The sequence below is a fragment of the Falco rusticolus genome, chromosome 5, assembly GCF_015220075.1.
Source record: "Falco rusticolus isolate bFalRus1 chromosome 5, bFalRus1.pri, whole genome shotgun sequence".
NCBI lineage: Eukaryota > Metazoa > Chordata > Aves > Falconiformes > Falconidae > Falco > Falco rusticolus.
Genome location: NC_051191.1, coordinates 37,964,815 through 37,991,233, shown reverse-complemented (window position 1 = coordinate 37,991,233; position 26,419 = coordinate 37,964,815). Strand labels below are relative to the sequence as shown.

The 26,419-nt window shown below is 38.5% G+C and overlaps 1 protein-coding gene and 1 long non-coding RNA gene across 7 annotated transcripts in view; one reads left to right on the top strand and one right to left on the bottom strand.

Annotated features, from left to right (window-relative positions):
• MON2 (MON2 homolog, regulator of endosome-to-Golgi trafficking) overlaps positions 1 to 10,151 on the top strand; it is a 73,794-nt gene extending 63,643 nt beyond the window's left edge. For 4 of the 6 annotated variants that reach the window (XM_037390138.1, XM_037390137.1, XM_037390135.1 and 1 more), the window contains 5 exons: positions 3,364 to 3,424; positions 4,688 to 4,811; positions 5,631 to 5,838; positions 6,664 to 6,746; positions 8,593 to 10,151. In XM_037390138.1, coding sequence (XP_037246035.1) covers positions 3,364 to 3,424; positions 4,688 to 4,811; positions 5,631 to 5,838; positions 6,664 to 6,746; positions 8,593 to 8,756 — 640 coding nt within the window. In that variant the 3' untranslated portion in view covers positions 8,757 to 10,151. Of the gene's footprint in view, positions 1 to 3,363; positions 3,425 to 4,687; positions 4,812 to 5,630; positions 5,839 to 6,663; positions 6,747 to 8,592 lie in introns of those variants that run through there. The other 2 variants (XM_037390136.1, XR_005104581.1) reach the window with 2 other exon arrangements.
• A 1,104-nt stretch (positions 10,152 to 11,255) lies between these two features.
• LOC119149158 lies at positions 11,256 to 22,707 on the bottom strand. Its single transcript, XR_005104582.1, has 2 exons — positions 20,850 to 22,707; positions 11,256 to 12,503 (listed from the first exon to the last, which is right to left on the bottom strand). It is a non-coding gene; the product is annotated as an uncharacterized LOC119149158 (long non-coding RNA).
• Positions 22,708 to 26,419: the final 3,712 nt, after the last annotated feature.

Sequence of the window (26,419 nt, the reverse complement as noted above, 5' to 3'; positions counted from 1 at the left end):
AGTGCTGCTGTGCACAGCAGGACTCTGGGAGGCTGTTAGCTCTTTGTTGTTACGGCTCCAGCACCCTCCTTGGATGGTGGGCAGCGGCTGGAATCTCTGTACCTAGGAAAGCCAGCAACAGTTTATATCGCGCTGCCTCTTATCTTCCCTGGCTCTTGACCCTTCGGGTGTGGTTTGGCAGTATTGCATCAGACCAGCAAAGCTTTTGGCCCCTAGGTAGATGTTTCGTACAGACACCTTAGAAAAAACTATTTACCTGGGAATAATGTGCTACGTGAACAAGTATGTAGCGTAATCTGTAGTATATATGGCAGATCAGATGTGGATGACTGGACAGAAAGGTCTTAACATCTCTTTAAAGTAAATCTCAGCTCACAGTCAGTCAGTTGTAAATTAGGAAGTGTCAGAATCAAAGCTTCCCATGTATTTCTACATGACTTGCATTTGTATGCATCATAATAGTTTATTTAAAGGTTTTGCATAGGTAGCTTCTTCGTGTTACAAAAGGTACTGACTGAACAGCTACTTAATATTTAATTTATTCTTTGTTTTCAATGTGTACCTCCAACCTTTCTGACTGCCTAACACACAAACCACCAATAACCACAGTATTTCATATTGTTTCTTTTGTTTTTTTCCTAGTCATGTATGTTACACATGAGTGTTTCACAGACAATGGTGAAGTTACCTACATAAAGTCCCTTTGAGAAAGGAAGGTACATTTATTTTTCAAACATAAACATTGGCACCTACTGTCATAATTGTCAAAACTGAAAATTAGCTATAGGTGTGCAGACTGAACTTTAGGTGTCTCATGCTAAGCAGCCAGAAGATCGGGGAAAGAAGCCTATTTTGGAAAAATCTTACCTGGTCAGCAACATAGAGGAACACTGGGAAAAAAAGCCACCAAAAACCTGTTAGCTAAACTAACCAGATTTGAATAAGATTTAGAAGCCTCCAAAGTTCTTAAACCTTTCATTATAGTTGGCAATGGGATGGAGAAGACAGGCCCAGACAAGTACCCTTGTGAGGACAAGGCTGGCACAGGTCCACAATTGCATATTTGGCAGCTGCCTTGCCAGTGAGCACGTGCTTTGCTCTGAAGTACGCACCACATGTCTTTTTTTTCCTGGGGAGGGATATGAGGTGGAGGAAAAGCTGGGGGCTGGGGACGGAGTTAGGAAATACGCCAAAGGATGCCAGTCTGCTTGACACTACAGTACCGCACCAATTCCTCTGCTTACAGAACAGCTTCGTTCTTTGTTCAGTCCAGAGCGCTGTTTTCCTTGCATCTGCTTATTCTGCCATAAATTAGGCAGGGAATGTTGTGGCAGATTGACCCTAGCATTTTCCTTCCTTCTCAGTAGTGACTATCTTGTATACTTAATCAGGTGATTTCTCAGGGCCGGGGGGGGGAGCATCATCTAATGTAAGATGCATCGTGACACACAAGCATACACAGTAGCAGCAAGTTGAAGTACCACAGACAATCTTAATTCCAATATTTCTAACTGTTCTTTTGAAATGGTGAAATTTCCAAACTGTTCCACAGCTTGAAGATGTTGTATAATTCTTTTAAAAAGGCAAAATGTAGAATTATGGAAGAAGGACAGAATTTGAGATACGAAATTAAATTGACCTTTTATAGTGCCTTGACTCTAATTGTTGTTGTTAATGCTACTGGTTATTCCATTAGCTGCATGCACTAACTTCTTACCATCAGTGCACATGACACACTGTGGAGAAACTGAACCCACATTCCAGTGGGTTTTGCAACTGTCTTTATATTTCAGAGAGACATAGGCGTGAGGATTCTGACTTCTGGTCTATGTCAGAAAAACGAGGGCAGTGTAACTTGGTCAGAACAGACACATATGTAGGCCTATTTGCTGCTTCTGTTGGATTAGTGGGATGCCTAAGGAAGAGTGCAGGGTGACCACATAATACTTTCATGATACAATCCTTCAGCCTCCCAATTTACGTAACTCAGAAAGCTCTTATACCACGGGTTGTCATTGGCTTATAGTCTGTTTTTCTTCTAGTAATTTCACTAACTGTATGTTGAATCTGTGTAGATTTTAGCAAGCGATCTGTGATTATGGGATTATAAACAAAGTATTTTGGAGTTTATCTATTTTGTGAAGTACCTTTGATTTCCCAGCCTGCAAAGTGCAGTAGGAGCAGATCTGTAAAGCAAAACAGTTCATGATAAGGATCCATCACCCACAGAGTGCTCACTTGAGATATTTTATTTCAGAGTAGCTCTAGTCTGGCTTCCTGTCATGCAAGCATGTGCGAGAGTTTAGAATACATTTTTAAATTTAGTTTCATCAAAAATGAATCCAGTTCTATGCACTCTAAGGTCAGATGTGAACCAAGGTTTATAAACGGGGATGTCTAAAAGTTTAATTTGAAAAGCCCATGTCTGATACAGACTAAAACACTGATGTCAGTACATCAGCTGAAGTAGTTGATTGCTGTCTTGAGTAGGAGGCCTTTTTCTGTCCTGCTGAGGAACTTCACCCAATAACTCAGCAGAAGCATAATCCAGCAAAGGAAAGGAATTTGAATTTGCTGAATGGGTAGTCCAGTGTGTACAGGGAAGGATGTAATAAATGAGATAAAATTTCGCCACAGAAGACTGCATGACAGATGGCTGGCATAAAATTTGCAATTAAATGGTACAAGATTTCCAAATTTACAAGCAGGTAAGGTAGGATGTTGTAAAGTATTGGGTAATTGTCATGGTTGAATAATTTCTGGACATTTCATCTGTAAGTAATTTTTATATACAATGGAAGAACTGCAGAAAGTTCTGAATTTCTTCAAAATTATTGTTTGTAAAATGAGTTTGTCTCTTCATAAAATTTGTTAAGAATGAGAACAAATATATAATTTCAGTTATCAAGGAAAAATAATGTCCCATTAATGAAAAGTGTGTTTCATTAATGCAGAAGAAAATGTAATTTTTTAGATGTACTCAAAAGTCTCTTTATCTTGCGTAGTGAGAGAAAAAGTAAAATGTAAAAAACTGATCCCCTGATCATACCTTCACAGACTCATCTTAACAGATATAGTGACTTTTGCACATATGAGAGTTTGCTTTGAGATGCATATGAAAAATGGTGTTGGTGGTGCAAGTCCTTAATCTGGTCCGTCAGTTGTAACTCTTCAGTTTTAGTGTTTTACTACTTGTATCTTTTGAATCATTTTTATCATCATTATTCATAAGATATTCATAACATTGCCATATAACAGTACCAACTTGATGCATGTATTAACTTTAAATGTAATGCATTTCCCCAGACTTATCTCCTTAAACGTTGTGAATTTAAAAGTATAACATAGCATGTTTATTTTTAGTACACCTCCTGATAATCTTTCAATTCAAGAATTTCAGAAGAATGAGAGTATTGATGTTGAGGTAAGGAGACTGTAACAAATATATTGTCAAACGTAACGAGATGGTGACATTCACAGATTGCATTTGGTTCTGAAATAATTTTTTGAGAAGTTACCCATTCATTATTTTTCCTGTGATACCATTTCCCTCTTTGAAAAGCATAGGCTCAGAATTTGGCTGCTTCAGAGTTATGCAGAAAGTAGGAAGGGGCATGCCAAAAACTCTGAAGTTCAAAACAGCGTAAAGTGGCGAAACCACAATGTTTCTTATTTAGTATGTTATTGCCAAGCAATTACACAGGTAATTGTATACATGGAGGAAGCTGACAGTTAAACATGAAGTGAGTGCTTTCCATGTTGAGGCGGGGTATTCAGCCAACAGTGACATTGTTGCCCTCCAGATGTGTTCTCACTACTGAAAAGCTTGTGCATAAATGAAGAAATGACTTGTTTGTGCAGTACAGAGACAGCTGTAATTGTAAAAGAGGGCATGTTCGGTTGGATAACACCGAAGAAAATTAAAGAGAACATGGTACTTGGCATGAAGAGGGGCTTGTCCCCTTTCACTCCAGCACAGAGAGGTGTGGCAGCCCAGGGATTAAGGGTACAAAGTAGAAGGGCTTGCAGAGAAGATATGGCAGTATCTGTGGGTTTGATCACCTGTCATCTCTCCAGAGTGGCAGCTGGCATACAGAGATTTCTGGATGAAAAGTGGGAGTGGTTCTGCCTGCAGTGAGCAGTACTCTTGAGGTCTAATGCCTTAATTTATGGAGATCTAAACCCACTTTGTTCCTAAGCAGGAGCATCAAACCCAAGGATAGAAAGCATTTCAGTTAATGTTCTTTGCCTTAAGCTCGTTTAGATAATTAACTCGCTTGTTCTGCTTTGCAGATGTCTCATTGTAAGCATATGATATATTTGTTAATGTCATAGGGAGGATATGGAATTGAGTGGAAGTAGAGAAAGACTCCTAATATTGGATCTTCTCTTTTCAAAACCATAAATTCCATTTGAAGAATATACTTCAAATGTCAGTGAAATATGACTGGTAACTGCTTCAGACTCCGACAAAAGTGGAGGGAAAAACTTGTTATTATTTAAAGTTTAACGTTACATGCAAGATGGCAATTCTTGGACATATCTGCAAATTGTAAAAGTTAGCATTGGAATATTTTGTGAAGTTTCATTAGATATGTCTCTTCGTTTAATGTTTCTGTCTTCTTCGTGCTAGAATTACTACTTTAATATCCAGAACACCAATATAAATATATTCAATTTATTTTAGGTGGTGCAGCTTATCAGCACAGAGATACTGCCATATGCTAATTTTATTCCTAAGGAATTTGTTGGTCAAATAATGACGATGCTTAATAAAGGCTCAATACATTCTCAGTCATCCTCCTTCACAGGTATGGTACCTGAATGACAAAAGATAGCAGTGTTTAAATCTACTAGAAAGTAGTGAAAATGTTGAGTACTTGTTCTGATAAAGACTTGAAGTTCCATGGCATGTATTCAGTATAGACTGTTTGCTATCCAGCTTGTTTTTATAGATTATATTTTATTTCATGGAAGTTGCTGAGCATTCCTTGTGATTTTTTTAAAAATTATTTCCTTACTTCTTAGTCAGTATCATATATAATAGCGTAGTTTTGTTACTTTATACTTTTTACGTAGTTTGTTTTGCATTGTGCCAGCTGAAATATTTCTAACAATAATTTCAGAAAATTGTAAGACAGACATAATACCATGTTCTTAAAAATTAAATGACCTTAGCATAACTACATGGTGTAGCTAACCAGATGCCTTCTCTGCTGTTAAGAGGAAAGCATTTATAGTTTTTTGGGAAAGATGAAAAAAATGGACATAAGCCATGACAGAGAAAAGTATTTGGATTATACAGTACCAAGTTATTAGTACTTATGGTGTAGAACTGGGGTTGCTGGGTTTTTTTAATTGATTTCATAATTTTTTTATTAAAGCAATGTCAAGTAGGTGACATGTTACTGAATGTGTTGCGTATTCTGTCTTTTTAGAACTGTTGTGATTGTTGCACAGTCACTTTTTCTTCAAATGTATTCTTAATAATTGTTCTTATCACTAGTGATGTTTTTTAATACTACAAGAGTGATAACCTTTTTGCAAAATATAATAACGTGATTGAAATGCAACATTTAGTATATTGGCATGCACACTGCACAATTAAATGTGACATTTTACTTTGACAGAAGCTGAAATAGATATTCGAATGAGAGAGGAATTTTCTAAGGTGTGTTTTGAAACACTGCTCCAGTTTTCATTCAGTAATAAAGTCACAACTCCTCAGGAAGGCTACATCTCTAGAATGGCACTTTCTGTGCTCTTGAAAAGGTCACAGGATGTATTGCATCGCTACATAGAAGATGAGAGATTGAGTGGCAAATGTCCTCTTCCACGGTACGTACATTGTCTTTAGGAAATGAAAGATATTACCAGTACTCTGAGAAGGTTTCATTCAAAATATCACTCAATCCTTAAAAAAATAGTGTGTGTGGGTGAAATCTAAAGACAGGGAAATATTTCTGGAGAAGACATTTCAAAGAAAATGTTTATACCAATTTTTTGTTGAAAAGGCTTTGAATAATAATGGGTCACATTTGGTGCGGTTACACAGACAGTAGGAATATGATTTAGAAACTAATAGTTTCAGTTATTGAAACAATGGTTCTGATACCTACAACATAATAATTCTGAAATCTGATTTCTCTTTATTCCCAATAGAGCTATATATAGTTTCTAAATTGAGAGGTGGAGTGACCTCAAAAATAAGAGAAAATATCCAAACAGCAATGTTGTGAATCATGACTCAAGTACTTGTTCTTGAAACAGAAAAACTGACTGAAGTACCAGGAGATTCTTTAAAATGGGAGCTTATTTAAATTTCAGTTAACTTTTGAAGGTTTTGATCATGAATGATGGAACTGATTATTTTCATGTTACAGTTAATCATGTACATGAGTATTTTCAGACTGAGATGTGTGTGCCGTTAAGTGTTTCCAGTGTGACATTTAAAGCTATCCTAGCTGAGACAGCAGCAATGCTGGTGGGAACATTAAAGACAAATTATAACCTTAATCTCTAAATATCCTTTTTTTTTTTGGTAGGCTTCATTGCAGCTGTTTCAATTACCTATGTTTTTTAGTGTTGTGTAAGTTTCATAGAAAAGCTTATATTCTTGAACCAAAAATGAGTAGTTGACTGTTTGTGCTTTTTCCTTTCTAGGCAACAAGTAACAGAAATCATATTTGTTTTAAAAGCTGTCAGTACTCTCATAGATTCACTTAAAAAAACTCAACCTGAAAATGGTAAGTTATTGTTAAACAACATAGTTCTAAACAAGATAACATTGTATCTTCTACAAAGACATCTTTATTCTTTCATATAGTAATTTTCACATAAATTTGAAAAAAAAGTGTAATTTGTAAAATTCAGTATTGGGTAATTCCGTGTATATGTAGGTGGCAGGTAGACAAAAAAAAAAAAAACCCACAGAGTTTTTCCAGTAGACCTAGAAGTGTAAGATCCTAAGATAGGCTTGATAAAATAGGGGGCTTCAATTGATGGTGTCTTTTATTAGAGCGAGCTTAGTATCCTTCTAAAAACAAACAAAAACCATTCCATAAAATGTTAGTAGGATTCTTAAGTATATGTAGTTTTGCTAGACCCTGCAGTGCAATTAAAGGGGTGTACAAGTTAAACACATGGGCAGGCTGCTGTGTACTTAAACTTGCAGTCTTGCTTTCCCTGTCCTTCTGCTCTAGTACCACCTGTCCTCCGTATTGAAAAAGCTGTCTTAGCTTATTGATCCCCAAGTAAATGGCTGACAGGTATATTTAAAGGGCTGAATTATATATATATATATATATATAAATAAAATTAATAAATTTATAGTTGTGCATCCTGTTCCTCCTGTAAGCTGCCCCTGCTATATGCATAGAGATTTCCCACCAGAAAACTTAGGAGTCTTGTTTAAACCAGCTGTATTTGATTCTGAAACTCTGACAGAATTGCATATACAACACTTCCCTCTGCCTCCCTGCTTTTGATATTATGAGGAACAGAAGAATCTTCCCAATCCTGAAACAAACAAACCAGCCTTTCCAGAAAAACACAGGCAAGTGGGTTTGCTGGAGAGGCAGTGCCTCACTTGCAGCATCACTGAGCAGCTGGATTTATGATAATGTGGTTTCCAAGGCTGATGGCAAAAGGCTGAGGACAGAACTATGCCAGGATACATAAAGCACTTTGGCAAACATTGAAGACAACTGAAGTGCAACTTCGGTGGGCCTTTCTCTTGGAGGGCTAGAGTAGCCAACTCAGCTGGACTGTTCCCCAAATCCCTCTTCCTGCCATGAGAGAAATTCTTCACCTGGGCCTCATACAGTACTGATTGTCAGACCTCCTGCATACTTTCTTATGAAGAGAGCCACTGGAAAAATTAGAGAATCACTTTATTCCCACTTCTTCTAGCTCTTAATAATTTTATTTAAGAAGGTTATTAATGTTTTCTGAAATCAGGAGTTTGTTCTCTTTTGAAACAGAGCCAAAACAGAGATAAGGAAGTGGCATAATAAATAAGATTCATGATACAATCTTTAATTTTACTTGTTGGACTAACAAACTTTACCATGGATATTTTTGTGTCTTGGTCCAGTGTTTCTCCCTCTGCTTTCTTAGCTCTTTTAATCTGGACTGACTTGAAATTAATAGAAGGCCCCATTGCTGACAAGTTTCCAAAAGTGAAATGTGTCCAATACAACTTTCTGTCAATAGCTGAGAAAAGCAGGCAGAAAATGTATGTGCATTACAGATTTAATGAGAGAATTATCTTCAGTTTGTCAGTTCTTCATCCAGAAAACATAGTGAATGACTTATATGTAGAAACACAGGTGTGTAGCACCATTTCATGGGTGTACCATCTGGCTTCCAGCTGCTGCTGTAAAAAAGTGTGGCTCTCCTGCAAAAATACATCGTCATATCTGAAAGCCCCATATCTGAGAGAGTACAGTGTCATAGTGTCTGTGTAGCACTAGGTACCTATGTTTAGGCACCTGAATGTGCTCTTGTTTATACAGGTATTAAAAAAAAAAGTATGCTGTAAGAATTTAGACAGTAGTAAGTGATTCAGTCTGGGTTTTTTTTTCATTGCAGTTGATGCTAACACGTGGGCACAAGTTATTGCCTTGTACCCGACTTTAGTAGAATGTATCACCTGCTCATCCTCAGAAGTGTGCTCAGCTCTGAAAGAGGCACTGGTTCCCTTTAAGGACTTCATGCATCCACCAGCATCCAAGGTACAGAACGGAGAGTCTTGACCCCATAAAACTTCTTTTGTATTCTCGAAGGAAAAGAAGTATCCAGAAATGTTTGTTCCCAGGTGAAGTTTCTCTGAGGAAATCTCTTGTGACTAGTACTTTGGCAACCAGTGCTGACTGCCTTTTAACTGTACTAACAAGAGCTCAGTAATTCATGAGTACAGGCTGTATCTCAAAGGTTCCAGAGCGAGTAGCAGTGCAAACCTTTAATAAATTTAACTGAATAGTTGGAATCATTTATAATCTAATGTACTTGCTACAGTATCTTGAAGTGGTGATTGAAAAGTGGGCTTATGTACAGCTTGTTGTGTATGTGTTAATGATGTAATTAAAAATATTTCAATTCAGTCAAATTTATTAGGCTGGTGTTTTGCACCCTTTTTTTGAAGTACGAATTGTACTAAAATTTTATGCAAGATGGTACTGTAACATTCCATATATCTGTAACCAGCCTTTGTAAACAAAGGGAACTGATATACTTGTGTGTATAATAAATGGTACAGTTCTGTATAAAATAGTTGCATTTATTATTTAAATTCTTTTTAAAATATTGATAATGTTAAATGCTTGGAAATGTATTTATTATGAATAAGTTGTATGCTTGCATTTTTACTTACAGTTTGCCTTCTAAATTGCCAGATATGCTCATTCATATCTGACCACGTTGTTAGTTTGTGCTTAATTGAATGTATCTTCTCTGCGGCTATTGGACATCTAACATAGGGTCATACGACAAAAGATGGCAGCAAGCAGTCAGCAGTCTACTGATCTCAAACTTCAAAGTAGTTGACCTGAAGTAAGTTTGAATATGCAGAAATCCACTGTAGCACTTCAACACTACCATACCTCACTTCATATTAATTTGTTTCAAGATGTTTGTTCTACTTGACTCTTACCCATTTTTGTAGTTGCAGCCTTGCTTTAAAAAAAACACATATTTGAGGGCTGTTAGCCTTTTTTGACCTTATAGGCAAGTATCACAGTCTTTGGATCATGACCCAAGAAAGATGATATCAAATTTCTGAAATACTTGGCTGTAATATTTTGGTCAATAATCTTAAGTGCTTTGTTTTGTAATGTCTTTTCAACCCAAACAAATTGTTCTAATCTTTTAATTATAAACTGTCTGATTTGAAACCATGCAAAGTGTATTTTTGAAGATAGTTCTTTAGAAGTGCAGTAAAATTTGTCATTAAGTACATGTGAATTTATTTTACTTTCACATAATACACAATCAAAGCAAAACACTTTTAATACTATTGTTTTTAAAGTTTGTGACTTAGCACTTGAACTCTTAATAATTACGATTTCAATAATGTTTTACCTGTATTCACATATTTTTAACCTGTGGTGTGAAAGCACAAAGGCCAAATGTAAAAAAAAAAAAAAAAAAAAGACAGGTGCCTTTCTATGGATTTCAGAATTTCGGAGCTTACCTTTAGGTTTTTGTTCCTTAAAGTCTTTTGTAGATATTAAAAGAGATTATCATGTGTAAGAAATGGTATTATATCTGTTTGCTTTACACTTTCCTGGCTAAAGGGACATTGACATTGAATGGTATATGTGCATAGATGTAGAAGTTGTAGGAGCTTCAAGTTGGAGGTGTGATGAAGTGGTCAGGGTTAGAAATACCCTGTGTGAATAATGTTTACACAAGCATGGATTTGAATGGCGTGCCCCCATACGGCTTCAGTTTATGGTCCTTTTTAAAAGCTTTCTGTTCCAAAATACAGTAAATGTTAAAGAGGCTTCAAGGCTTTGCACATTTCTCTGTGACCAAAGTCCCGTAGAACTTAATCGACAATCATGGGTAGTTTTTAGAGAACACACCGTTTACATTAAGGACACAAATGCTTCTCGTTACTAGAATTTATGTCAAAACAGCTTATTTGGAGGAACACTTCCAGTATACTGCAAAACTGGGTCCCACATACAGATAACACCGTTATCTGTACTCCGAAGGTGAAAACCTGGCAACTGTTTTCCTAATTAGTGGAAGATAAGTCAAGGTCTATGAGGTCATTAAAGAAACAAAGTGGAAGGCAGGAAAGAAGGGTATTAATTTGGTTTACAATATATCTTCTTAACCAGAATATCTGGACAGAGGTGTGCAGACCAAACTGTGAATGAGTTTGTTTCTAACAGTTTCTAATTGTTTTTTCAATAAATCTTCAGCTTCATCTGTATGTTAAAAAGGGGGTGTATAAGTCTTTCCTGACTCTAGAGCTTGGACTATTTTACCACCTATGCACATAAATCTTCAAAAGGTTTTTAAATCAACTGTCGGTGAGCTAACTTTCCTTCCTTTCCTTTTGATTACAAAATGAATAATACCTGTGCTGTTTGAGGCATGTTTTAGACATGCAAGCTGAGTTTGACCATATTCAAACTGCTTGCTTGTATAAATAGTTTGAGAACTAAAAACAGTTACTTAGTTTAGAAAAGAGGCTTTTCATTGACTAATTTTGCCTGTGAATAAGAATTATTCCCTTCACTGTGCCTTCTTGTCCGGCACTCAAGCATTTCTTCCAACTTGAAGCATCAGTTTCTTTTTTTTTCTACTTGTACCTTTTGCTAAATATTCTTAGGGCTGCTTTAATGCAAAGAGCATTTTTGAATATATGTTTCACATTTTTGCATGTTTCTAGCAGAGCAAATCTTGTTTCTGAAGAAATTTATTTAACTTTACCTATCAAGTAGACCCATGTCCAAGTAATTTTCAAGGGTGTAAGGTTGTTTAGTCATGAAAAGTAAAACACCTGGGCATTTTCAGGATTGAAGTCTGCGTTGTGTCACTGAAATCAGCTAGAAAAGGGGTACAGCTGATCATATAGAAATAGATAGCAGCTGGAAGTCAGAAAATAAGCATTAATTGCTGATTGAATGTAACCACAATCAACCTTTTTTCTTCTCCCCAACTTTAAAGAAGATGTGGATTGGGTATTCAAAGAGAAAATGCAAGGGTTTTACAAATTCTTAGAAGGTTCGTATCAAGAATTTTGATTACTTGGGAAAATTTGTATGTCTCAATGCCATGACCGTTGCCTTAACGTAGACAAGGATTTAAGATTACGTAGTAACTAATTAAGAAGAAGAAACAGATGCCTCAAGCTGGGAACATTATAAAGTCTTATTCTTACAAGTAACCTACGGTAGTTATTTGCTTGTTATCAGAGATGCTAATCTATTTGGACATCCATTTTGTTCCCTTGTACATGTGCCTGCTTCCCCGCCTGTTCTATTGGTGAACCGTGGAATGTTACTGGATATTAAGCTGCATGAAATACATGGCCACCGTTAGTTATTTACAAGGGCAAGTAGGGGTACCTCTGTGAAACTTCAGTAATTTGTCGTTGTATTCTGCAGATGTTAGGCTTCGGGTTTTTTACCCACTGTGAGTTGTTTCTTCTTGCCAAACAGCAAACCTTCTCATAGCCAGCCTTGAACTCTTCAGGCAAGATATTTTTAGTGAGGTTAATGCCTTTGTTTTCCTCAGCACATGGCAAACACAAGTACTAGTTATCAATGTATTCCACAGGAATTCATTTAGAAGTTCAGGGTAGTACTGTTGTTGTTGGGTGGGGGGTGGGGGGGGGAGCATATTTTCTTCTCATCTTTTTCTATACAGTTCAGTTTTGTGTCTTTCACTAGTTGTTCACCTCAAATTTGTAGCTTGCTGCTCATTTCCTATGTGGACAGGCATCTTCTACGAGCTTCAGCTTGAATCCTCCTGAATAAGGGGCAGCTCTACAAGTGAAAGAAGGAATTGTTGTGCACAGTTGCATCACGAATCATGCACATTCTGACTGCAGAGCCTACTGCATGCCTGTAAGGCTGTTTAGAGTGGAGTATATCAGAAAGTTACAAATAAGGCACTTAGAATGCAGGTTCTGTTCAAACTGGGATCCAGACTAGTGCACAGACGTGGTCTGCATCTGTACATGTACGCAGTTTAATTTCTATCAGCAAAATACTGATAGAATATTTGTATGCCTTGAGAACAACAACTTTTGAAAAAGTTAGTTGAACTTCTGCACAGGTGAAAAGAATTTACTGTTAAGACATTGTCTGATGATAACTTCCAGTAACTTTTTGTGCTTTAAAAATGTGATAAATTTTAATGTATTGTACAGCGTTTCAGAAGCTGTGACTTAGCTTAATTCATGTTTCATTGTATGCAATGAAGGTTCTACTGCTTGACTTTACAAGGGAGGGAAAAATGAACAGCACTCTCCCAAAAGACCTGGCCTACCATGTCTAATTCTTAGGAATTTCCTTTGTCGTATAGCCTCAGACTCTAGTAACTTAGAGTGTATTCATAATTCTTGGAAGTTAGTTTCAGATTACGTGATGGCAATGCTAGGATATTCCAGCTGTGTCCTTACATATAGCAGTAAGTTCTGCTGTCATCCTCTTTTCTTTTCCTGTTTGGTTGGGTTTTGATTTTAGTTCATGATAATGCAAGAAAAAAATTGGAATAATATCATATTGGAGTTGAGACAAAAGCATTCTTCTGTAGTACCTTTATATGCTGCTGTATTCACAACATTCTTTCAGTGTTTTTGAAGTTTTACTTGTTCTGACAAAAGAATGTAGATCTACATATATAGTTCACTTTATATGCCTTGATACTCATATAAATTCAGTTGAGACCCTGCTTACTGTAACAAAATGTGAACTAGCAACTCTAATCTGAGCTCTTTTGTTTTCTCCTTCACCTTAAACAAATTTTAAAATGCATTGTAAATTTATGTACCATTTAGCCTTGTTCTTTATGTTGTCTATCTAGATGTAGCTATAAGAGAAGATCTGCAGAAATTCTAGTTTGTTTTTCTTGAAAATAGTAATTTGGAAATTTGCTATATGTGAAATAAACTATATAGGAATAAAAGAAGTAAAAATATTAACAATGTTTACAGTTAATAAAGTCATCTTCTACGATCATGTGGAATAAAAAGTAAATGCTTCATAATTCCTATTTTATTTAGGCATTGGGCCATGCAAATGATGAGGTCCGTAAAGTTACATTTTTGTTTATGCAAGCAGTTAAGGCTCCTGTAGCAATTATTTATCCTGTATGACTGGGTATCTAGTGGAAGACAAACATTTACTGAGGAAGCAGAGTGAATTATTACTGCTTGACACCTGTTTCAGCAATGAAAAAAAGCCTGACTGAAGCATGAATATCATCTGTCAGTTGAAAAGGGTATGTGCTGTTCCTTTGGATTTTGAGACCATTTTCAGTTGTTCCAAACGTAGCACTATAAAATTGTTTCTTTGAGGTTCCTTCATTTTACTCTTCAAATCAGGAGGACTTCATGAGCTGTGCATGTAAGCAAGAATTCAGTCTAACCAAAGAGTTGCTTTTTTCTCCTTGATTTTTTTTAAGCTAAATTTAGAGATCCGTGTTCCATCATATTTTTTGTTTAGAGAGAAAGCAGTCAGTTACTGCTGAGTCATGAATGTTGCTTAAGCGCTACAGAACAGTCCTATGACGAGCTTTTACCACTAAGAAGTAATCTGGTAGACATTTTATTTTCTTTCTCTCTCTCCAAACTAGTTACTGTGTGGCTTAAGACAGGAATCTGATCATGGTGGGCGTTTATCTGATCTCTTTAAGTGACTTAGCTGTAAGCGCTTGCTAACTTTTACTACATTATTAGTTACTGGTTTTCTATCTGATCGGTTACTTTAAGACACTGTTTGTTGAGGAATACTCAGATACATCAATGTTCGTTCTTTCTCCCTGGATTTTCCACCCTGATTTTCTGACAAGACTTTTCTCTGTGTGCTTTTCTTCACATCTGAGTTTTGGGGGCAGACCCTATTTGCCTAGACAGTATTCTGCATATCAAGACAAGTACTAGCCCAATAGAAATTATGTAGAACTCTGTGTAGAACATAGATTTCATTTGGGGAGTAAATACTCTTTAGGGTTCACAGGTTTGTTTCAATTATAAATGTGTGTTTTGCAGTACTGATATAACCATATTACAGTTGCAGTATTACTTTCTTGAATGTTGGAAAGTGTATTAGACAAGGCTGCTTATTCCGTGTGAAGAAATACAATAGAACTCAAAAATGTCTTTGCTTCTTACAGCCTTTAAGTTTCATTTAGTTGCAGATACAGAGATAATGATGATGGCAGGGATGCGCAAAGAAAGGATCTCCTTAGGTTTTGAATTACACAGAAGTCTTTTACCCCAAATGGTGAAATTGTATGCAAAGCAGAGAGAGGAAGCTGCTGCTAGATGAATATAAAAATGGTCAGGAAGAAGGAAGCTTTATATGGTAGGTGAAACTTAACAGCTAAGTGAATCATACGAATCTTAAAGTTGAGTCAGAACTGCATGATTGAGCAGTGGCTTTTTGTACATATAACGTGAACGGGCAGTATGTTACAGAAGAAAGTCTACAAGGGACATAAAATAATTATTTCCTTTTTCTGTCCTTGGAAATCACTTAAGGATTAATATAGTAATTTTCCATTGTAGAAAACAGTTTTGAAAATGTGTGTTGTTTTCATTCCAGTGGGGTCTTTTAGGTTTATTTTCACATCTACTGTTCATTAGAAACATTTGATTAAGAGCTTGGCTGTTACTACTGAGTGTTACCAATGTAAAAAGCCAGGTTTTGAAGCAGCCTTGTTACAGGGAATGCTGAAAGTTGGTTGTATATAGATATGGTTGTTCTTTGGGAAACAATAATTAAAACTGCTTTACTAAAGCTGCAGTGTTTTATTAAAAATTTAACTTAAAAATAATTAATGAAAAAAGCAACGCAACTAAAATTAAAGGATCAGAACCTGAGGGATCTAAACTTGGGCTAATATAATGCAATGCTCACGAGTTTCCAGGCTCTGTCCAAGAGCCCAGCTCTGCTCCTGGAAAGGAACCTGATAAGCTGACAGTAAAAAATTTTGAATATATGAGAATGGCTTTTCTCAAACAAATTTGCAATAGAAGTTATCATTTGCAGAAATGCCCCTCATTTCCAGGGATGCAGAACTTTCAGTAAATAAAATATTCTATGTGCATTTTCTGTCCATCTATTTGGATCTTTCATTCTGTTATTGTTCTCTATGTCACCTTTCAACAGGGAAGGGGAGTATCATAAAACGTTATAGTCTGTGTACATGTGCATACTATGTGTATGGTATTGTGAAGGAATCAGCTATGAAAATGTGGCTTTTGTGGTACCAACGAATAACATTTTTCTTACCCATTTAGCTTAGGGCAAGAGATTGTATCGCTTTAAGAATTCTGACAGATGTCTTCCAGTTTTGTCGATAAAATATTCTAAGATAATCTATAGTGCTCATTACGAGCCTGGTTGGTACAAAAAACCTATCCTTTTTTAATGATTGGTGTTTGCACATGCAGGTTAGTTTCAGTATTTTCATCTCTGTAATCTTTAGGTAAAAATGCTTAGGTAGGGATGTAAACTGTTGGAGGCCTCACTGATTCCTGCAGCTTCCTAAATAACTGCTACAAGGCTAACAGGATATGGAAAGTTTTTCCTGGCTGCAGATTATGAATAAATTTAGTGAGTAAGGTCTGTGCAGCGTTTAGTTTATCTCAAGTCTCAGGAAAGAGCTTCTCAAACAGAGAGCCTCAGTAGGACCTGTGCACCAGCATATAAGCATGCTTTCTGGATAAGAATACTTTCCTCACATGAAGGTGGCATCACATTTTAAGAACTCGTCAAATGTAAGTCTTGTTTCATAGCTGAGTTGTAGTGTTAAGATTTATGTCATTTGCAAAGCATCAATCTAATTTAGGACAGACAATGTTACACCCTCTAGGAACCAGCTGCTGGGATCGAGAATAACTACAACAGCAGCAAGTGAGGAAAAAAATCAGATGGTTTAAGACAACTTGTGTAAGAAAGATAGTGAAATTAAATATTCATGATTCTTAGGGTGGAGAGAGAACATCAGAATAAAAATTACTGGACTTCGAGAAGGCAGACCACAGAAAATTCATAGGTAGGATCTCACAGAAGGAAAGTCTGAGGTGAGAGAAGAACTGAGGAGATAACACAGTTCTTTGGAGATGGGAAGGTCATGACTGAAAGTGTATCCCAGTGCAGGAGAAAGAGACCAACTGTAATAATAGACCAGTTCAGTTAAACAAGAAATTTCATTGACTTCAAACACGAGGAGGGGAGGCCTCTGGAAAGTGGAAATTCAGATACCACTGAAGAACAGTGTTAACAGATAGGGATGAAAGTAGATGAGATACAACTGTCAACTGAAAGAGAATAAATACGTAAGTAGTGAAAGATTTGTGCTAACAGAAGTGCAGACTACTCTGAAAAAGATGGCTGTTGACACAAGTGATTGCGTGTTTGGTTCAGATTTGCAGTTTGAATTTTTTTGTTTGTTGTAGTTTGTTATAGATGACTGGTCCAAAAAGTCAAAAATAACTGCCAGTGTATTACTTGTACAATTGATGCAAGTGATAAAGATTGAAGAAGCTTACCTAGAAAAAGGAGAATGGAACAGAAAATAGTTATATGTTGTCAAATCAACTGGACCTGAAGAATTTCTTCCTGATATTTAAAGAACTGATCTAAGGAACTTCAGCATTTTTAAGATCATCTTTGAAAATTAATGTAAAACAAGGAGTACCAGATGACTGAAAAAAGCAAAAAACATTGCTTTATCTTTTTTTAAGGATAAAATGGAGAAGAAGATAGAAATTATAGCTCAACTGGCCTGACGTTAAGTCTTTTTTTCCTGACAAGTAAAAATTAAGATCTGCTATTGGCATCAGCAAGATATCCATGACATGCATAACAGCTGACAAGTATTTGCTATGATCAAGTCACATAAACCCAGTCTAATTTCTTTCTGTGAAAAAGTGACAGATCTTGTGAATGGGGATAAGAACTAGTTGCTAAATGTTTCACATGACTTTTTCGTAAGTACCAATAAAAAAACAAGGAAACAAAGTCTAGCCAAGCAGACAAGACCCTCAAAGCAAGTATTAATTGATCAGGGTTAGAATGTGCAGGTTGGGATTCTACATGTAGCTTCTCTGAATACAATATAAGGATAAAAGATGGTACTTACTAAATCAGTAGCAAATTGACAGATGTATTACAAGTATGTTACAAAACAGGATTGTAACTCCACATCTCAACTGGCGAAATGGTTTCCCAAAAAACAGGATGCAGTTCATCAAGATGACTGTAAGATGCTGCTGTTAAGCAGCAGCTAGATTTTTTCATTTAATTTTGCCAGGTTTCTTGAATAGGAGACTTGAATTTCAAAAGTTTTGATGGTTTTCCTTAGAAAATTGCTCCAGTGTTAAGGCTGCTATCAGTGCAAACAGCTGTCATTAACACCATCAAGAACTAGATCTGAAAACATGTTTTGCAACAGTTTCTGATAATAGAAATATAAACCAAGCTTTAATGTCTTCTAAGTAATTAAAAATTTTTATATAAACTTTTGCAACTGATACATTTCTGCTCATAATCCATAATTTGCTATTATAACATTTAATCTATACAATGATTGTGTAGTTGTCTTTAAGCTATCCGGTCAAAACTTTATTTAAAAAAATAAATCTGCATTTTTCAGTTGTGCATCAAACACCTGATCTCTGCTCACACTGTTTTAAAAGATTTCTTCAAATAATGTGTGTTGTTTTTAAAGAAATAAGGTGTGTATTAAAGATAGGATGGAATTCTTGTGATAAAAATAGTACTGAGTAGTATTACCAACAAAACAGGGTTTTCTGTTGCATTGTGGAATGCATCAAATAGAAGAACTACAATGCATTAGTTACTATCCACTTTCCCGATTCAGAATGTAATAGTCCTTGTGTCCTATCAGCTAGAGAGTAACATGCTAAAAAACCTGATCCATTTCTGAGTTTATTTAAGTATGTGTGTCTTGATTATGAAACAGATCTGATAAAAAGGATAAGATAGCTATGTGTTTACTGTACTAACTGCAGCATTTTGTTAGCAAGAGATGAGAGTATTCATTGCTCAAATTTACTTTGTAACCTGTGTTTAGAGAAGTTCTCAGATAAGCTTATTTTTAAAATCAGTATGATATGCTTTCCGCTCCATATTAACACATTTTTTCCCACTGGTGATCCAGAGAATTTCTTAAGGAGTCTCATTTGTCAGAAGTGTAATCCTCTTTTCACCTGAAGCATGTTCCTTACGGAAGGGATGAGTTAAGTACAGGTACCACCTTTTTCTTCAATCAAAAATACTGCAGTGCTGAAACATACTCAAAGGCCTCAGCCCATACTGCCTGTCAGTCTAATGCTGTTGAGGGGTTTTTGGTCTGTTGTTTTCAGAAGGGATTGCCAATAGATAAATAAGAAAGAAAATCCCTTGCAAGTCAGGTATCTGTTTGGCATCTTCACAGTTTTATTATTGAAGACCCTGACCTTCAGACTGGAATCAGAACTGCTGCTCTTTGTGTACAGAATATCTGCCTTATACTTGGCAGAAGTCTCCATGACCAGTGGTTTTTCCAAGTTGACAACCTCAAGACTGTAGAGGCTCATGTAGATGAGAGACTTCAAAACTTGAAAATTGACATTGTCTGGTCTGGGTTTTTTTGAATGTTTAACCATTTCTTACTTGGAAATAATACTGAAGTTGCCAAGGAATTCCTTATGTTTCTGGCGTCCACGCCAGAAGACTCTCACTTCTTTCCCCCATCACATCACAGACTAATGCCTGGTCACGAGGGCAGGGACTGAGAGGCTCCACAGAAAAATGGCAGCCAAAACTGGATTGCCACCAACAGAGGACCTTTAAAAAGCACAGAGAGTAGTCTGGTTTTGATCAGCCTCTCTCATGAGAAAACATGGAAGGTGACAGGATAGTACTGCTGAAGTGTGTGGACAAAGAACTGGTTTCTGGAGTACATCACAACTAATACTTGCAGATCTACTTACTGAACATGTTCGTGCCTCAGAGCTTGGTGGTGTAGCACAACGTGGTACTACTACCTTACCTCTAAAATGAGCCCAGAGTCTGCACATAGTACTACCCTAGAACAAATGAGGAAAAACAATTTTTTTTTGAAAGACTGATTTAAATTAAATACTTTCTCTCAAAATATTAAATCAGTAACCTCTATTATAGCTGTATGCGCTATAATCTCTTAAAATCTCGGGGTTGGGGGAGGGGGGAAGAAAAAGGCAGCTACGTGATGCCAAAGTCTTAAAGAGAATGCACTGAATTGATGAATGGAGTTGCACAAAACCCTTCCTCTTTACAGAGTAAGAATCAGGAAGCAAGTCTTTGAAGTGCTAAACCACAGTCTGACAGCTATAGCTGCTTCTTGGAGTTCAGTTTAACTTTAACTAGCTCAATTTAAACAACTAGTTCTAACTTGGAAACAGATTGGGAATGGCAAAAGCTTGTGGGTTTTTTCCCCTTCCATTCGTAGATCTGTGAAGGTAAAAATCTACTGTCTCTAAAAGCTGAAGGTAGTGCCAGCTAGAAACAAATCAGTTCTATCCTCTTTATTAACAAGATGTATTTCATGCATGTGTCCTGTAGATTTAAAACAGATCAATCTAAGAACTATTTTGAATGCCATTTTTCATATTATTCTACTTTGCCTCCAGATAGGGCTCTATGCAAAACCAATGAAGTGTTAAATAATCAAGAAAAAATGTACTCAACCATTTTCTGATAAAATAAAATGTAACCATTTAGCATCTAATAAGCTGTAGAATTAAGTATATAAGATGTATTCCCTAATTATAAAAGGTTGCCAATCTTAGTGCAATGACTATATTTAATTGCAAACAAACATTTAATTAATCGCTAATGCAATAATAAAACCCAGTATTTTAGGAGAGATAAATACAGGTGCAAAATAAGGCTTAAAGCATAGTTCTCAGCTTATTTAAATCATTATTAAAAACAAGTCACTTTTGACAGAAACCGTTCATCCTTTGATCATACTTAATGACAGGCAGTATGGAGCATTTGCTTGGAGAGGCACAAGTTGGATTCCTCTTGGGTAACTGAACTTTTGAGGTCTGCTCTGAGATTAGCTGTCCTGGCTTTTGTTTGTAGTCAGGGAAGACAAATAGGCAGGCCTACCAGGGGATCGGTTCCATCCTAAAGGAGGTCACCTCAGTCGCTATGTGGAAGTGCCGGTCCCTGCTTCAGGAGCATAGGACGACTAATTCAGGCTTGGGCATCTGGTGTTTTGTGGTGGGTGGGGTGTTTTTCAGATTACTTCAGACATCTCAAAATGGAGAAGATGAATCTCAGTCAGTGGCTCGGCCAGCTACAGTACATGCAACTGACTTTGCTATCGCAATGTGTTTATGGTGCTATAGGGTTTCTTTGAGCTCCCCTAAGAGCATTTCCTTTGTGGTTTTTTGTTTGCTTTGGGGGTTTTTTACATGTCCTTTGCAGGGCCTACTATGAGGCTTGGCTGGTTTTTTTTCTTTCCCCCCCCCCATCGAGATTGTATTCAAGTTTTCATTTGTTGTTTATCCTGCCTCTGCAAGGGACAACATGCTATGACTTCCTTGTACTCATAGCATTGGTTTATATACTTAGATGAAGACTTAGGAGCTCAACATTCACTGTCAGTGTAGAAGGCAGAGCTCTTTTTGAACCTTAAATTCTCCTTGCTACTGACCTGCCTTGGTTTTTCACGGGTTTCCCAATTTGCACAGTACATGACATTATTGTCTTCATGAACTCAGTAAACTGAACTAAAAATTTCCAGTCCTGCTACACTTTTGAACATTCATCAGATAATTGTTCTGTTTGGTTTTTTTATAATAGCATTTAACTGCTGCTTTCTACGCAGTTGTTTCAGGTCCGCAAGATTACAGTTGCTTCTGATACCTATAACTTAGTGCCTGAATGCTTATTTCTGTCATTTGAATTTCTCATGTCTGAGGAAAAAGAGAAACCATTTGCTAGGAAGCTTGACTTCTTTGAAAGTCAAGTTGTACATTCACATTCACAGTAAGCACAGCTTGAATTACTGAAGGTAACCAAGGGCGGCACCAGTCCTCAAAATCTTTCAGAACTGTGCATTACCGGGTATGGGACAGCGTGAGGGAATCAACAAGGCTCCAACAAACATTAGGCTCCGGAAGCTTGCGGGTTAGTACTTGCATCCATCTGCAGCCATGCATAATTTCTAGCCTTTTAGTTCCTTTTTCCTTGCTTTCCAGGATCTACTTTAACAGCTTCTTGGACTTCTAGTTTTTAGACAAATGCAAATCTAAAAAGAAAATATCAGTGTAGATGTTTTGATTTGCTATATAATAAATTGTGATGTATGTTGAATACCTGCCATTAGTTTCAGTGACATAACAATTTAAAAATAACAATTTCTGCCTGTACAGGAAAGACTACAAAATGTTTCAAGTAATAAACTTACCAAACTTCCAAGAGGAAGCAGTATTCTACTGTTATTTATCTGCCTGTTCTTATAAGTAATTAAATTTATCTCAATTATGTGGTTTAAATTTACACTTTACTTTCTCCCAGAAGTGCTGATTTTCCTCATATAGAAATTGCAAATTCCTTGTCCGAGAAACTAAATGTACTCGTGATGTTAAGATGGATTTCAGTCTAAGTAATGGATATAAAAGAGACCTTAATTGAGGAAAACAAGTCATTGAGACATGAAATGTGTAAAAGTTGCTTTACATTATATAGTTGAAATGGCTTTAGAATGGAAGGGAGCACACTGGAAGAAAAAAAACGGTAAAAATTAACTTCGAATTAGCTAAAAAGTTTAATATTCTGACTAAGAATTATTTTTTCCACTATCAGTACTTTTTTGTAATATAGTCATAGTTTAAATGTCTGGAAAAAAAATGATAGGAAAAAGGGTGTGAAAATATCTAGCTTTTGCTTTTTTTATTATTATTTTATTTTATTAAACACTTGAACTTTCCTGATTTTAGATTGTGTTTTTTTTCTCAGAATTGAGTTTTTATCTGTACACCAAATTGCATACATTGCCTTGGCGCATCCATCTCACTGTAATACTTTTGCCTCTCCTGAGCTGACCTCAAAAAGCAGAACAATTAAGTCTTACTGTCCCTATGAGAAATAGTATTACACAGCTTTACTGAGGAAAACAGGAATTGAAAGTGGCCTGAAGGAGGTCAATCAGTCCCTTCCAGAACCAGTTACAAAGTTACTGGATGCTTCCATTTTCTCAGCAGTAGAATGTTGTCAGTCAATATCAAGAACATACGTAGTTTAAGCATACAGAAACTCTTGGCGTGTTTTCTCTGACAGAATGTCACTGGTTTAAATGTCTGTTAAACAAGCAATCGGTGATGTAATTCCCCCTTGGTGCCTAATATAGGTAGCAACTTTAAAAGCAGGAAGCTGCACAATCATGAAGTAGTTTGATCTTTGGTCTTTTCTTTAAGGTGGCAATGTTTTAGCTGCTTTCTAGCCTGACTTTCTCAACTATACATTTGTTGCAAGTTGTTACTAAAGGCATTGCATTTTATTCTGAACCGATGTTGTAGATTGTAGCATTGCAGCTTCCAGTGCAAAGCTGTGTTTCATTTAAGGTCTGGCTGCAAGGTGGGTTATTGCCATATTCTGCATCACTGATGTTAATTTGCAACCTGAATTAGACTCTTTTTTTTTTAACTCTTGCAGCCTATTTCCCCTTGTGTATTGATAGCTGTTTTTTCAATAGATTTTTTCATAAGATGTGTTAGTGGTGAAGGCCAAAACGAATGGTAAAAATGTTAGTAACTTTTGTAGAGGTTGAGAGTCTTTGAGGTCAGTTTCTGGCATGCAGTGATCGCCCTGGGGTCTATCTCCATTTAGAAATATAAGAGCTTCCAAGTTTTCTAATTGTATTAAAAAAAAAAAAAAGCTTTAGAGTGCAAACCTGATTTATTTTAAAAGTTAAAGCCCAGAGCCCCCTTTGCCTAGCGGAAAGGAGACGCGTTAGCTGTGCCGCGGGCCCCCGAGCCCGGCCGCGGTGTCCCGCCTTCGCCCGGAGACCGTCGCGTTGCACCAGCACCAGAGCTGCTGCGAGTTGCCTCTCTACTCCTGTGACTGAAAACCACACGTAACCAGCAAGTACAACATTTTAGTGCCACCCTGCAGCTTTACGCGCCTTCTTCGGCCCGGCCGGCCGCGGCTCCGGGGCGGCGGAACCTGCCCTGCCCCGCCACCCACAGCGTTGAAGGGCCAGAAAGCCCGGCCCTGGCGGTGCGCTTCTCTCAGAGCGCGATTCTAGTGAAAAAGCCCCAGTGTAAGGGCGCCTGCTCCCCCTCAGCCCGCCTACACTTCCCGTGGGCCCCGCTCCAGCCGCGGCGTTTCCCGCGGCTGTTGGGGAGTCCCGGATCGAGAGCGGGAGATTCTCCCCCTCCCGGCATCCCCCCGGACAAGCGTAACACCCTCCTGCGCAGTCCGGCGGGAATCGAAGGGAGAGCCGCAGCGCTCTGGCGCAGCGCTTCTCTCTGAATAGTGCCCTCCCGCCGTCCCGCGCCATCTTGAATACTAGCTGGGGGCAGCGTTCCCCCTCCCTCTTCAAGATGGCGCCGGCCGGTTGAGTGACATGTCCAGTCACGTGGGCAGCGGATGAGCCCCTCTCTCCCCCCGCCTTAAATGATCTCTATGGTTCAGCCGGACACACAGGCGGCGGCGGCGGCGGCGGCGGCGGCGAGGGACAGAGCCGCGGCGGGAGCGGGGCCGCAGCGCCCGCCCGTCGCCTTCTTTGTCTGCGGCCTCGGCAAGGCGAGCGCTTCCCCCTTCCCGACCCTCCGGGTGTCCTCGCCCGAGGTCTCGGCTCCTTCCTCCCCGCCGGGAGGGGGGGTGGGGGCTTCCCGCTGGGGCGGGGGTTACCCCCGGCCCCTACGCCCCGGCCGGCAGCACGACGCGTCCTCGGGCGAGCGGGGCTGCGTCCGGAACGCCCCGGCCCATCGCCTCCGCTTTCTCCGGGGAGCGGGCGGACCGGCCTGCCGGGGCCCGGCGGGTGGGGGCGGCGGGAGGTCAGCGGCGGGCTGGCGGCGGCTGCCTCTCCGCCCGCGCCCCCTTCCCCCGCGGGCTGCCCGCGGCCGGCGCTGGCGGGGCCGCCGTGCTGCAGGGAGGGGCGGCGCGGCAGGTCCTGTGCGGCCGCGGCTCCTGCGGAGGGTGGGCGAGGGGGGCGGCTGAAGCGGGCTGGGGGGGTCGGGGTGTGTGTGTGTGTGTGTGTTGATGGGGTCGGGTGGGGGGGTCTGTCTGCTGTGTTTCTTTTTCCCCCCACCCCGTTTCTCTCCTTTCTTCCCTCCCTCCCTCCCTCCTTCCCCTCCCGCCCCATCCGCTATAGGCTTGCGGAACGGTGGCTGTTTGAAATTAAACATGATCTTTACTGTACCAGCTGGGGTCTGTAATGTATCTGATAAATGAAGCTCTTCGCGTCGGTTTCAGGTCATGCAAGGAAAAGAGCAAAGCTGGGGAGGGAGCTGGGCGGGGTTTCCCTTTGCTTTTCACAGTCAGGCGAGAGGAGTCTGGTTGATGTCTGCAGCAGATAAAGGAGACAAGAGGATCATCAAAAGACCCCAGAGCCCTTTTATCTTTCTGCTGTTTTTCCCTCTGATTTCATTTATCGTTGCCGTGTTGTCTGTCTACTTGTTTGCCCCCTTCAGAGGGGTCGGGTGCACCAGGGCCCTGGCTGAGGTAGTAGTTTGTGCTGTTGGTCGGGTTGTGACATTGCCCGCTGTGGAGATAACTGCGCAAGCTACTGCCTTGCTAGTGCTGGTGATGATCAGCTGCAGATGAAGACAATGACAATGGGAATCCCCTTTGTTTTCCTGGGATTGCATGCTGCTGAGGTGGCAACAATTCCTTCTCCTCCTACTTCTGCAGAAGGAGTCTAGCCTTGGCCACTGCGATGAGTAGTGGGGTTCGACCCCGTCACTAGAATGCTGCTTCTTTCGCAGAGCTGGATGAAAAACCGTTAGTTTCACACTGTTTGGAGGGCATCTGAATTTGGGCTGAAGAGCAAGCGTCTGCATTTCTTCTCTTGCTTAGACCTTATTATTCACATGGCATCCTTGAAAGAGGTGGATTTTCTATTTTGTGAAGACAGATCAATGAAGGACTTGTATTTTCTGTGTTTTGAATATGCAAAACTTGTATGTGTGATATTAAGTGCTTTTGTTTGAACGGTAAAAAAATCCTGAATATCTAACAAAAGTGAAAATATGTAATTACCGCTTCCTTATGCTGATACGATGGTCTTTTTACAATACAGTTGACTTAATTGTACTGCTTGGTGCTAACAGTTTTTTTAGGTGAACTGAGATACCTTTCCTGTATATTTTGACTTATTGTGAAAAGCAAACCCATGAATCTGCTACTGTGAATTAATTAAAATTGCTGGTATATTTATGGTGATGGCTAAGGATATCTTTTTGATACTAATTTTAGTGTGTTGATCACTTATTACAATGGCTTAAACTTGGAAAATATTAAAACATTTACAATAAATGTGCATAACTGTCTCTTACATTTTTAAAAATGAGAGTTAATTTTTCAGTCTTTGTGAGACCTAACTATGAACAGGTCATGGTTAATCTTGAGTTCATAGTGGAAGTTAAAGCTCTAGCTAAACACTTGAAAATAAGTTGGTGCCTTAGTACTGCTTCTAATTCACAGTTCTAATGTATTTATAATATTCA